This window comes from Vanellus vanellus (genome assembly GCF_965231255.1).
Source record: "Vanellus vanellus genome assembly, chromosome: 17".
Taxonomy (NCBI): domain Eukaryota; kingdom Metazoa; phylum Chordata; class Aves; order Charadriiformes; family Charadriidae; genus Vanellus; species Vanellus vanellus.
Window position 1 is genome coordinate 2,957,563 of NC_138922.1, and position 12,681 is coordinate 2,970,243.

Genomic DNA, 12,681 nt, shown 5'->3' on the forward strand with positions numbered 1-12,681 from the left:
GCTCTAGTGAACGTTCTCTGACTTGGCCCCATGCCCTGTGCCACACAGGCTGAGACACGCAGTGCTCTGTTTCAGGAGATGTAGGAGTTTTGCTCACCAAACCTTGGCCAGGCGGTTCTCGGCCCCTTGCTTTATCTCTAACTTAGGTTTGGCATGACACAAACATTGGCTGCTCCTCTTTTCCCTGCCTGCTCCAGCATCCTGCTGCTTAGGCTGGGCCGCTGCTGTCCTCCCAGTAAGGCCCTGACCTCCCGGAAGGGGCTGTGGGTGAGGATGTGCAATGGCACTTTGGACATTTGCGCTTGGGAATCAGGTCCAGGTAAGTGACTCAGTTACTGCAGCTTAATAAATTACTGCCGGGCAGGTGTGCGGCTGTCACTGCGGGTGTGTGTCCCCCTCCTGCCTTGTGTCGGAGCATGCAGGGGAGGATGAGCGTATATGGCAGCCCTGCCTGTACAGCCCCATCTCCAGCTGGTTTGGTGGAGCCGTGTACAGCAGTGCCAGGCTCCTTGGGTGCCAGGGCCCTGCAGGTGGGAGGAGGGATGGAGGTGCTGGGTGGCAGCGTGCTGGAGCTGACTGTCACAGGCCCAGTGCATGTCAGTTGCAACATCAAATGCCTTAGCGTGAGCCGGCAAGGCTGAGCGCTGCTGAGGCGCTCTCCCTCAGTGCTCCTGCACCCTCACTGCTGTACAGCTGTAACACATTTAGCTGCTGTAGCGTGCTCACGGTGTCTGCGGGGCTAGAGCACAGCTTCTCAGCCCAATTCTACCCAGCCTTCCACCCACCTCCGCAACAGGGACTCTGCGGGAGCGTTAGGAAGCCGCTAATCCAACTGGCCCCACTGCCCATGACTCCCCCCCCCCCAGGCCCCTGTAATCATCACAACCATTTTCCGATCTGTGTAATGTATGACTGGATTTCACAGTGTCACCTACGGGCTTCTGTGACAGTTTTGGGCGACTGTGTACCTTGTGGGTCTTTCAAGCAACGTATTTGTGCGATTTCTCTGTCTATGTGCCTCAGAGTCGGTGGATTTTCAAATGAACCAGCAAACCCAGCCGGGGTTTGATCTGTGGGTTTAGAAATCTTTGTTCCCGGTCCGGTCCATCACCTTCAGTTGGCTCTGCAGCTCCGAGTTGGTTTATTTACAAGCGCTGAGAAAAACCACTGGCCCCAGCAGAAGGGAGGTGGGATATCCCCCCCTACTGGTGGGGTTTGTATGGTTCTCTTTTCCTGTGCATCCTCTGCTGCATTTGACTGTTTACATTTGTTTTATTGTACATAGGTTTGTAAACATAATATCTTTGCCTAAGATCTTTGTACATAACTTGGGCTTTGTAGCTTTATTTATTCAAAATCTCTATGGCATGTTTCAATAGGACAGTGTACCATACCACCGTGGTGACACGTGGGTTAAAACCAACTGAGAGTAATCTTCCAAAAATAAAGTTCTTTTAATGTGGAATCAGTGGGTTTTGCAGAAACTGTGGCAGTGGCTGTGTTTTGTCATGTAGTATTTTCTGCCAAGCCCCAGCAGGGGGTGATGCTGCTGCTCTCTGCTACCACACAGCTCTGGCTCCCCTTTCCTTGGAATGTCGCTTCCTAACTCGCTGCCCAGAGGGGAACAGCCACTGTTGCAACTGGGGCTGAGCCAGCCCAGCTGCAGCCTCTGCTTCTGGCACTGACCATCCTGGAGGCATGGCAGAGTCCTGCATTTCAAGAGTTGATTTTTGGGAAGAGCCTGGGGAAGCGTTGGAGGCCTCCAGCTGCAGCTGCTGGGATTTTTGCCTCCTTGGAGGAGCTGAAGGCTTTTTCTCTGCAGAACTGCGGGGCTGGGGCTGGTCCCCAGGGTGCAGCATCCCTTCCTGGGCACTGGGTGGGCTGACAGGGCAGCTGGGTGGGCACCCTCCCTGCTGCCTCTCCCAGGCCACTGGGCTCAGCTCCAGCCCAGCCCCTCCATAGACACCGCACTGTCAAACTGACTCTGGGGCAGCTGTTCCAGCACCCACTGCCCAGCCACAACCAGGGCTGAGGTCTCAGGACCACAGGCTCTCCTCCTGCTCCTGCTGGACCAGACTGGCAGTGCCCCATCATGGACAGACACCTGGCAGCACACCCAGTCCTTGCTGGGAATACACTCCCCGCTCCCTCCAGAGCACTGTCCCTGCCCCATGCAGGGGGAGGCCATGTCCCCCTGCTCTGACCAGCACCCTCCTGGGCTGCAGTGCCTTGCAGGGAGCAAGGTCACCCTCATCGCACTCAACCATCCTCCCCACCCTTAAAAATCCCCAGGCAGGAGTAAGCTGTTCTTGCCCAAAGCCTGGGACAGGGCAGGCTCTGTGCTCATACCAGCAGCAGCCAGTGTTAAAGGAAAAGGTGTTGAAGGAAGAGGGTTGCAGGACTGGTGCCTGGGACCAGCCAGGGTCCCCAGCAGCTCCTGGGTGCTGGGAGGCTTCCAGTAACAGCCAGCGCATTTCCAGCTCCCTGTGCTGCAGAGACAGGAGCTGCTGCCATCATCTTCCTCGCTGCTGTCACCTCCCCCTCCCTGGTCCCTGCTTTCTGCTGCTGTTGCACCAAAGCACCTTCGCCCAGCAGCAGAGCCCAACGTGGTGGCTGCAGCTGTCTGCCAGCCTCAGCCTTACCCGACACAGTGGAGGGGAGCAGCTGGTACAGAGCAGGACACCCAAAACAGGAAATTTCACTGCTCAGAAGACAGACCAGACCCTGTTAAAGGTAGAAACAGGCACAGTGCCTGTGCCACCATACCTGTGCCGAGGTCACAGAGCTCCCTTTGTGCTCTAGCTACGCACTGCCATTCAAAAGCAAAGGCTCAGCCCTTGACCAGGCTAGGTTCTATTTCGGTCAAAATACAAGAAAATAAAGCCCCAAGCAAACAAACAGTAAGACGGGAAAAGGCAGCTTCCAGTCATATTCTCGTTTATTAAGGTCTATGCCAACCTCAGGAGACAGCTCTTCCTGTAAGTAAACAGAGCAGGCGGCTGCATCTATAATGAATAAATTTATTGTCTTACAAAAATCATTGTCTAGAAATATGGGTATACAAGAAAACAAGATATTTGCAGTCAGATGCCTGGTGGTCAACAGCCAGTTTGATTAAAAATACCCAAACACACACAACAAAACCTTTGCGACAGATGTTAAAGCTTTTAACCAAAAAAGGAAATCCATGGTTTTTTGAGCATGTGGCAGAGGAAGTTTCCTAGTTAACACTGATTCATTGTCACTAATATCAATAATACCACTTGGACTAGAGAGGTACATGATATGAAGCACAGTCAAAATTAATACATTAAATCATTGTTATATAGGCAAATTATATATGTAACATTGTCTTAGTACTGTAGTGTCTAAGGCACTTTCTGTAATGTCAGTTTTTCAGCTATTTAAACAAAAAGAATGCTAACTACTCCCTGTAATACTGTTCAAAATAAAAAAAAAAAAAAACAAAAAAACCAACAACGAAAAAAAAATAAGGATTCACATCCACTGGCATGTTAACTCGTAGGCAGGCAACACCCATCGCTGAACCCCTGTAACCACAGGCTCCACGCGAGCCCCACACTGCACAGTACTGGCCCGGCTGCTCGCGGCAGGCCGTGGACCAGCTCCCTCAGGAACACCAGGCTGGCTGCTCGGGTGTCGCGTCAGCCTCGTCTCACAGTGCAGCCGCTCGGCTCCATGCCTGAAGACTAACTAACTCGGCCATAAATTAATAAATTAATTTTGCCTGTGTTGTATGGTTATTTTTCACTGGTGTTCACATGATACTACCCTTAATATATACATGGATCTGTTGGGCATGGCAATAGCGGGTCTCTGCGAATGCAGAAGTACTGTACAGATGAGGAACGGTGACGCTATTTCAGTTTGCCTGTACTGCAGGAACACTAACTGATGAAGCAGGTGCCGAGAACACTTCAAAATGGTATTGCAGGTTAAAAATGGACACTACTCACTCATCCCTACATTTCCCTCTAACACTTCCCAAGGCCTTTTCACAGTTCACTCGCTGATTGTGTGCTCATCACAACAATGCGGAGAAAAGAAAGATAGAGGTGCAGTTTGGTCTTCAATGATCCAACAGACTCAATACAGCCAAGGGCCGTCTGAGCAGGGAGGAAATGGAAGGATGCTGTCGGTACGACAAAGCATGCATCGTCGTGACAATGGGTCTGTCCCAACCACCTGCCCTCTGGGAATGAAGTTTCTGTACTGATAAAAAAAAAAAGTTTCATCCTTCACATGATGCTTTATAAAATGGCTTTACAATGAGTATCTGGAAAATAGATGCACTGAACAGAGACGATCCCATTTTGTTTACTATATATAAAAAAGCAGTTGTACCTATATCTGAAGCAGGGTACAGTATGGTGAGGCTGGAGAGCCTTAAGACATAGTTGACCTATGATAAGTAACCTTGTAGCATGCCGATGTTCCGTAAGGCAGATTTACGGCCACAAGGCGGTTTGGTGGTCAGGGAAGTCCTCCTCCTTCTGCCGACTATTGTGTAAAGGTCTCTGCATGCAAACGGTGTGACGGGGCTCTACTCGGCAGGCGCCGGCTGCGCTTCGTTCACGTCGCTGCCTTTGCTCTCTGCGTCGTCATCCGAGAGCTCCAGAGAGGCCCCTTCGATGTGCAGCTGGCGTCTCCCGGATCGACTGGAGGAGAAGGTGATGGGGCCGCCCCTCCTGCCAACAACAAGCAGAGCGTGATCGCTCATGGGTCACATCTCTCACGGCCCGAGTCCCCCTGCTGGTGGCTGCCCCAAGAGACCTCCCTGCCAAACCGCGGGGGAACACGGCAGCTCAGCTCCAAGACACCCACGGGGCAAATTTCACAGGTGGGGTTTTGAAACCCTCTCGCTGTCCAAAGGGTCAACACACTGTGTGCAAACACGTTCTGGTACTCCCGCTTTGTTTATACCATCACCTTAATTTGGCCAGTCCCAAGTAACTTAAAATATTGTCTCTGTACAAGTGCAGACCAAGTACTGAACAGAGCGGGTTCTCTAAAAAAAAAAAAAAAAAAAAAAAAAAAAAAAAAATAATGCACTGACTGCTCATTTAAAGCGCTGCACTGCACCCCTCCCGCCACTCCTGCAAGCCAGCCAGCTCAGCGCTCTGTACCTCTTGAATGGTTTCTCACCTTCACTGACACCCATCTGTACTTGATAATGACCTTGGGCTCAAAGACCTGCTTTCAAGGAATGAGCTGAAACAGTCCCACCAGGGTGAGTCCAGAAAAAAAAGGGATCAGTACCAGCCACCGGAGACACCTGACTGAGCTGGCTCCTCTGTTTACCTATGGCCAGATGAACTGGCAACCCCAGGGAACTTGCCAGTGTAAGCTCTGGAGTTGCTGGGAATAGCCCTGTGGACTGGCAGCTTCCTCGTTATCATGCTCAAGCTCCATCCGCAGTTCCCAGCAGGCTCCAGTTCGACCCATTCCCTGACATTAGCTGCTCTGTTTCCACAGAGTATCCAGCTGGATACTCCCCAGGGATGTACCACGGAGGCAGTCTGGGGGCACATGAGCGCTTCAATAAACCGTGGACTGCTGCTACTGGCGCCACGTACCTTAGCCTGTTTTTCAGGGTGCTGACCTCCCGGCTCAGGCCCTCGTTGGCCTCCGTGGCATCATCCAGCTCACGCTGAAGTTTACGTCGGGAAGCATTCGCTCGTGTGGCTTCCTCTTCAGCCTCCTCCAGCTGGCGTTTGAGCTGCTTCATTCTGGCATTTGCCTTTTCCATCTGAAATACAAAAACAGGTCGTTAGGATCAAACTCAGCAGCTGCAACCCCACGATTTGGGAGGTCAGCAAGGTTCGCGAACACCCTGTCCTCCCCGGCCACGCTGGCTGGAGATGAACCACCAGCCTCACTGCAGACTCCAGTGTGGACTCCTGGAAATGCTGCAGAGGTCCCGGGGTACACAATGAACCACCACACCAGAGCTAACACAGGGAGGCTCTGGCTGATGGGAGCTACTCTAGCGGTTTAGTGATCAAGACAGGGGTTCCCTCAAATGTTTTCATTAAAATGCTTCTTTCTAAAGAAAGCCCTTTCTACTCAAAGCATGGGTTTATTTGCCTTTTTTGAGAATGTGGCCAAAGCTAAGCCCTTCCACCCACCTGCTCCTTGTACTGGTCTGCATGTCGACGCTCATCCTCCACCTGCATGAAGACTTCTTTCAATTTCTTCTCTGTACGACGCACCAATTTGTTGGCAGCTGCTCTCTCCCTAGAATAACCAAAAAGCCATATTTTTTCCCAGTACCTGAAGGCTAAGAACACAAGATCTGTCCTTTCTGAAAGGCTCTCACCTCATTCTCTAACTGATTACTTGAGTCCTCTTAACACATCTGCCACCACCAACAGAACCGACATAGTTTTAGTTTGCTGGTGGTTGACTGGAATGCAGCTTTGGAAGTGTAAAGTCTTAGCACTTGAGCAATACCAGTATGGTATGCAGGCTATAAAGAGGGGCAAGAAGGTGCTTCTTCACAATGAGGTTGACGAGAGCGGCTTTAAAGTTATTGCTAATCAGTAACACAGTCCTCCCACAGAGTCAAAAGCACAAAAAGAATGGAGATGGTGGTAAGAGAGCACACCTTCAGATTCTGGGAGGAACCAGCAAAAAAGGGAGGAAGAACTCACTGTAGAAACACTTCTGCAGAGCACAGGATTCATCTCAGCTAAAGCTCTCACACTAATTCAGGTTGCTTTGTTCAACCAGAGAGACCGGGTGTCTCACAGGGATGTTTTATCTTGTCTCAAGAAACTTCTGCAGCGCCCTGTGGATCCTGGGACTACCAGTCAACATACTCGCCTCGCTAGCTCCAAGAGTTAGTTCAGCAGTTTCAGTTACGGAGCAAGTAGATTCTGAACCTTTCAATCCCAGTTGTGTTACAGCTCTCTTGTTAAAGTCTGTCCCCTAAATAGTAGGTTTTAGATAATAAAACCTAATTCCTGTGCTGTATGGTCACATCTCAGCCCTACATAAACTTAAGGCACGGAGGTTTCAGACATTGAACCGACAGAGCAAACATGGGCAAACAGATTTTTCCCTTACTTGGCTTCCTGCTCAAGCTGTTCTTCTAGCTGCACAATCTTGGCTTCTAGAGTAGAAATCGTTGCCTTGAACTTAGACTTCACGGATCCCTCCAGTTCCTGGAGCTTGGCTTTCAGCTCTTTGTTCTGCCTTTCCAGCTGCTGCCGGGCATTTTCACTCTTCTGGGCAGCACTCCGCTCCCCAGCTAGCTCAGAATTAAGCGTGTCAACCTTTCAGAGGAGAAGAAGAGAAGATCATTTGGTGCTATTCAGAGCCTCCACTTAACTGCACACTGAAACACAAACTGCCCCAACAGCATTGCCCACAACCAATTCACCTGCAGCGTGGTTTTTCGGAACCGCTCATTGAGAAGCTCCATGTTGCTCTGCTCTTCCTCGAGCTCTTCCTCCAACTGTGCAATCCGAGCTTCCAGCCGGCGCTTCTCATCCAGCAGCGCTGACCTAGAAAGGAAGTATTTGGGTCAAGACGTGTTTCAGATCTGATAGAAAGCTACCGGCTAGTTTGCTCCTGATACTTTAGGCATCGCAAATCATCATGAGAAGTTCTGTGTAAGCAATTCTCTTCATAACAAGGAATTTTTATCGTGAAGACAGGTCAATACAGCATTTGCGAGCAGACTACCGGGAACTACAGCTGCTGGTGCCCAGAGTCCTACAGGTGCACAATTAATACATTTGATGACTCACTTTCCCGAAGCGCTGTTTGCAATCTCATCAGCCAACTCATCCCTTTCTTGCTCAGCATGACGACGGGCTCTTTCAGACGCAGCAAACTCCTGCGAAGGTTTAGGAAGATTCATTACAGCATTAGGAATCTCAGAACTTCTGCAAACAATTTAGCCTTTAAGAACTTCTGGGAGGTGCTGTGAAGTGCGATATCCCTGAGGTCTTTTAACAGATAAGGAGAAGCAACAACTGAAGAAGCGAGCAGGACACATCATCTTGATACTGCCCCCCCTTAACTGCCATATGACTATAATGGATTTACTTCTCCCTGGCCCTGAAGTGTTCCTCGCACAAAGTGAAGGAAAAAAAAAATATCTGTGAAGATCAGTAACATTTAAGTCCTAAAGAGCAGGAGAAAACCATTCTGTCACACGCTTTAACAAATACGTTCAGTGTAAAGTGGGCGCTAAATTAAGCAGATTTTTTTAGGTTCTTGCAGAGTACGTAGCGTGAACGCAAGCTAAGTATAGAAAATAAAAGCTTTAGCACAGTAGTATAAACAGCATTGAATCTTATAAAACTGTATTAAGTGGTAGAAACAACCAGGCACTTGCTAAGAAAGACAATTAAACGCACTGCAAGTGAAGAACTAACGAGTTTGAAGTCTGCAAAAGGATGACATGGAGAAGCTCTGGTAAATGATAGGTAAACTGTAAAGGCTCAAACAGTAAATGTCGTGAAATCTGAACGACTGCAGCTAACACAGGACAAAAAAGAGAGGCAGTCTCTCGTGTAAGGCAATTCTGCTGATGTCTGACCTTGCGCCAGACCAGGGAGATGATGGGAGAGAAGTGAGACGTAGCAAGACTTCGAGCTCCTACTTGAACTGCCAACCACAAGGGAACGCACACCCGTAAGAGAAAGGGGTGAGGACCTGAGATGGCAGTGATAAACCTCCACAGGTTTAAATGGTCCACTGAGGTACTGCAGAGTTTAAGTTCTTGCATAGTTCCAATAATCAATTTTAGTACTGACACTGTGCGCTGCACCTTCCAGAGACTCTCAAGCCACGCTGATAATTTTAGTGAGGTCTCAAATCTGCTTAAGCAGTAGTAAAGCTTTCCTGCTACCCAGGCAAAGAAACGAAGTCCGGGCTACTGGAACAATTCCTACAAAGGTATAAGGAGCTCACTAATGACCTGAGGCAGGGGGGAAGAGGAAGCTCTCCCGGCTCCCATTTCTCTGTTCAACTCACTAGATTGCTTTTTACTTTTTTTACTCTCCCGTCTTCACTTTACTCTAGCAAGAAAAACAAGTTTCTTGGATTTCAATCTCACCTCTTGGAGCTGGAGTATTTCTGCTTCGAGACCTTTGAGCTTCTTTTCACTCTCTTTGGACTGTGCGAAGATCTCATCTCTGGATGCACGGGCTTCTTCCAGCTCCCGCTGGTAGTCTTTCATTTGAGCCTGCAGTCGGAAAGCAGAGGAAGGAAAAAGCAACGCTGCATTAGGACAATCACCAGGTTTATTAGTAGCTCTGAAGCATTTTGGCCCTTAAAAGGTAAGGCCTTCCTCCCAAAGGGGCTTCATTCCACTTAAATGCATTTTCAGTTCTTACTTTCATTGTAAAACTTCATTTTCTCATCTTTCCATCGCTCAATTCCTTGTTTGAAATATCACCTTGTAAGACTTCACCTCATTTATCTGGTATATTTCTTGTAGGAAAAAACTCAAATAAAGAGCTGCTCAACTACATTTGTCATGAAACTTATGGAGAGGTAAAGCTCTTGGAATGACTTATAAAAGATTTCACAGAATCACAGAACCGTCAGGGTTGGAAGGGACCTCTGGAGCTCATCCAGTCCCACCCCCTGACAGAGCAGCTTCACCCAGAGCAGGTTGGAAAGGAACGCATCAAGGTGGGTTTGGAATGGCTCCAGAGTAGGAGACTCCCCCCCCCCCCCCCCTCTCTGGGCAGCCTGTGCCAGTGCTCTGCCACCCTCACAAGAAAGAAGTTCCTCCTCAGGTTTAGATGGATGCTCAAGTTTGTGCCCGTTCCCTCTTGTCCTGTCACTGGGCACCACTGAAAAAAAGACCATTCCCATCCCCCTGGCACCCTCCCTTTGAGTATTTATAAGCATTGATAAGATCCCCCCTCAGTCTTCTCTTCTCCAGACTAAAAAGCCCCAATTCCCTCAGCCTTTCCTCATAAGAGAGATGCTCCAGTCCCCTGAGCACCTCTGTAGCCCTTTGCTGGACCCTCTCCAGCAGTTCCCTGTCCTTCTGGAACCGGGGAGCCCCAAACTGGACACAGTGCTCCAGATATGGCCTCACCAGGGCAGAGCAGAGGGGGAAGATTACCTCCCTCAACCTGCTGGCCACACTCCTCTTTGAGCAGGATTTGACCCCAGGATGCCATTGGCCTTCTTGGCCACCAGGGCACATTGATGGCTCATGGGCATCCTGCTGTCCCCCAGGACTCCCAGGTCCCTCTCCACAGAGCTACTCTCCAGCAGGTCAGTCCCTAACCCATGCCGGTGCATGGGGTTATTGCTCCTGAGGTGCAGGACCCTACACTTGCCCTTGTTGAACTTCATTAGGTTCCTCTGCGCCCAGCTCTCCAGCCTGTCCTGGTCTCACTGGATGGCGGCACAAAGGTGCCAGTCATCACAAAGGTGTCAGTCATCCCTCCCAGTTTTGGGTCATCAGCAAACTTGCTGAGGGTACACTCTGTCCCTTCATCCAGGTCATTAGTGAATATATTGAACAGGACTGGACCTGGTACTGACCCCACTACAATTTATTTAAACTGACTAAAAAAACCCCAAAACTTATTACAAGTATGCAAAGATAAGAAACCACTCTGCTGTGCAGAAGTCGCACAACACTGCATTTTGCACACCTCAAAGCACATACTTACTTCTTCCCTTAAGAAACACCAATAACACAGATTGGGATCTTAACCTGCACAAGTTTGACTTGAGATGCTAAAAGAGTAAGAAAGTTGGAGAAACTGCATTGAAGTTGTACCTGCATCTTTAGGACACCACCAGTCATGAGACCATTTATTTCAGGTGCTTGCAGGAAAGTGTACAGAGATCGGGTACGACCTCTCCGGCTGTCCTGTCAGGGTACTGCTAGGTACCAGCGTTTCTTGCTTCAACCTGTGCTCCCTCTCCATCCAGGGCTCAGTTCCAGAATCGCCTTCATCCAGTTGAAGTAGGATTCAAAACAGGATTTGCCAAGGAATAAAGTGGACAGGGCAGAAAGGCAATTTAATTTGCCATATGCTTTCCATGGTCTTGCCATGGCCTCACGCTCCTGCAGCTTTGGGCCATGGCACTGAAAGTCTTTGGCAAAATTGAACTGTACCAAATGCTGTATATTTTTCTGGGCATGGGAAAGAAATCCTTGACACAAAGACTTGGGTTTTTTTCTTGCCAATTTAAAAAAAAAAAAAAAAAAATGGGCATCTTGGAGCTTTTTAAAAGCAACCAAGATGTACTCCTCCTTTTTCTCTGGAGGATTTTTGGTTGCCTTAAAAAGTTCAACAACTTGAGGAAGCAGCAGTCAGCAAGAGCTGAGCTCAAAGCAGTAAATTCGAAGATACAAACAACCGTAAATTTTAAAAATGCAGCCTAGAAAACAATACTCACTAAATCCTTATGCAAAGTGTTGAAATAAGGAAAAAGATGATTAATGAATACAAGTATGTGGGGGACAATCTTAACTCCTTATGTGCAGAAAGGTGAGAGGAGTTTTGAGCAGGTGACAAGCTCAGGCCAGATACTCTATGACACGTATCAGCGTAGCTGAGTCCGATACTCCTCCTGCCTTCAAGCTACCAATGTATTTAATGAAAAGCAATACCCTTGACAGACTGTCACCAGGAGAGAACGCAACTGAGTTGATTAGCTGTGCCTACCTGGAGCTTACGTAGCTGTTTGATTGCTTCATCTCGAGCTTTGTTTGCAGCTTCTATCTGACCTTCCAGGTCTTTGAGGTCCATCTCCATTTTCTTCTTGGCTGCCACAGCCAGAGCCCTCTGTTTGCGCTCATCTTCCAGTTCTGCCTCCAGCTCTCGCACCTGTGAATCAAGGCATTTAACAGGCTCAGTTCCAGGAATGGAGCAAACACGAAATCCCAGCAAAATGGTTTGGATGAATCCAAAAGGCCTTTGCAGGGAAGAATTAACAATACGCGATTGGAAGAGACTACAGAATGCAAAGTACATGGGACAACACCGCAGACGGCAAACCAAATTGGAAGCAGAAATCTCTGAACTGACACAAAAAGGAAACCAAAAGACAAACACTCCGTGTCTGAAGCATTTACATTTCATCTGTTCAGCTACTTAGTGATCAGCTTTTTGCCCAGCACACCTGTCCACATTTAGGTATCACTCCAGGGAAGGTGTCACTAATTCTGACTGACCCACTGAGAGGAAAATAAGACACAGAATCACCTCATTTTCTCAAGAAAGAGATGAAATCATTCTCTCTGAAACAGCTGTGCAGCTAGCTTTTATACACCAACAACTTTTTTTTCAAAACAAAGCAGAAAAGCAAAGTAAGCAGCCAGCCACCACCAACTAAGTCAAACTCATACAAAAATAAAACTCAGACAGAAATGCCACAGGTTACCAACATGAAAGAACGTATTTCGCTTAAGAATCATGCCTCCCTCCTCATGCCAGGCCAAGGGCTCTTGTCCAGTGCAAAACAGCTATTTTGCATTGCAGTGAACTTCCAAAGCCTTCCAGGTCAACACTTTTGTTTATTTTTAAGAGATCTCTATGTTGGTGATTCTCAGTAATCTGACGTTTTTGTTTTCTTGTGATAAATCTTGAGTATTAGGTGTTTTTTACCTTAAAGCTTTAGAAACGTTAATTTAGAATGACCTTTTCTTACAAGCATGAAATTTTAAAG

At 48.3% G+C, this 12,681-nt stretch overlaps 1 protein-coding gene across 1 annotated transcript in view; it reads right to left on the minus strand.

Annotated features, from left to right (window-relative positions):
* Window positions 1-3,004: 3,004 nt before the first annotated feature.
* The window catches only part of MYH10 (myosin heavy chain 10), a gene marked incomplete at its 5' end in the record, with an annotated part of 29,262 nt that continues 19,585 nt past the window's right edge, over window positions 3,005-12,681 (minus strand). Inside the window, 8 exons of the mRNA XM_082492292.1 lie at window positions 3,005-4,709; window positions 5,598-5,770; window positions 6,150-6,258; window positions 7,090-7,298; window positions 7,406-7,529; window positions 7,776-7,864; window positions 9,092-9,220; window positions 11,679-11,840. Of these exons, the coding sequence (XP_082348418.1) occupies window positions 4,565-4,709; window positions 5,598-5,770; window positions 6,150-6,258; window positions 7,090-7,298; window positions 7,406-7,529; window positions 7,776-7,864; window positions 9,092-9,220; window positions 11,679-11,840 (1,140 nt within the window). The 3' untranslated portion in view covers window positions 3,005-4,564. The remainder of the gene's footprint in view (window positions 4,710-5,597; window positions 5,771-6,149; window positions 6,259-7,089; window positions 7,299-7,405; window positions 7,530-7,775; window positions 7,865-9,091; window positions 9,221-11,678; window positions 11,841-12,681) is intronic.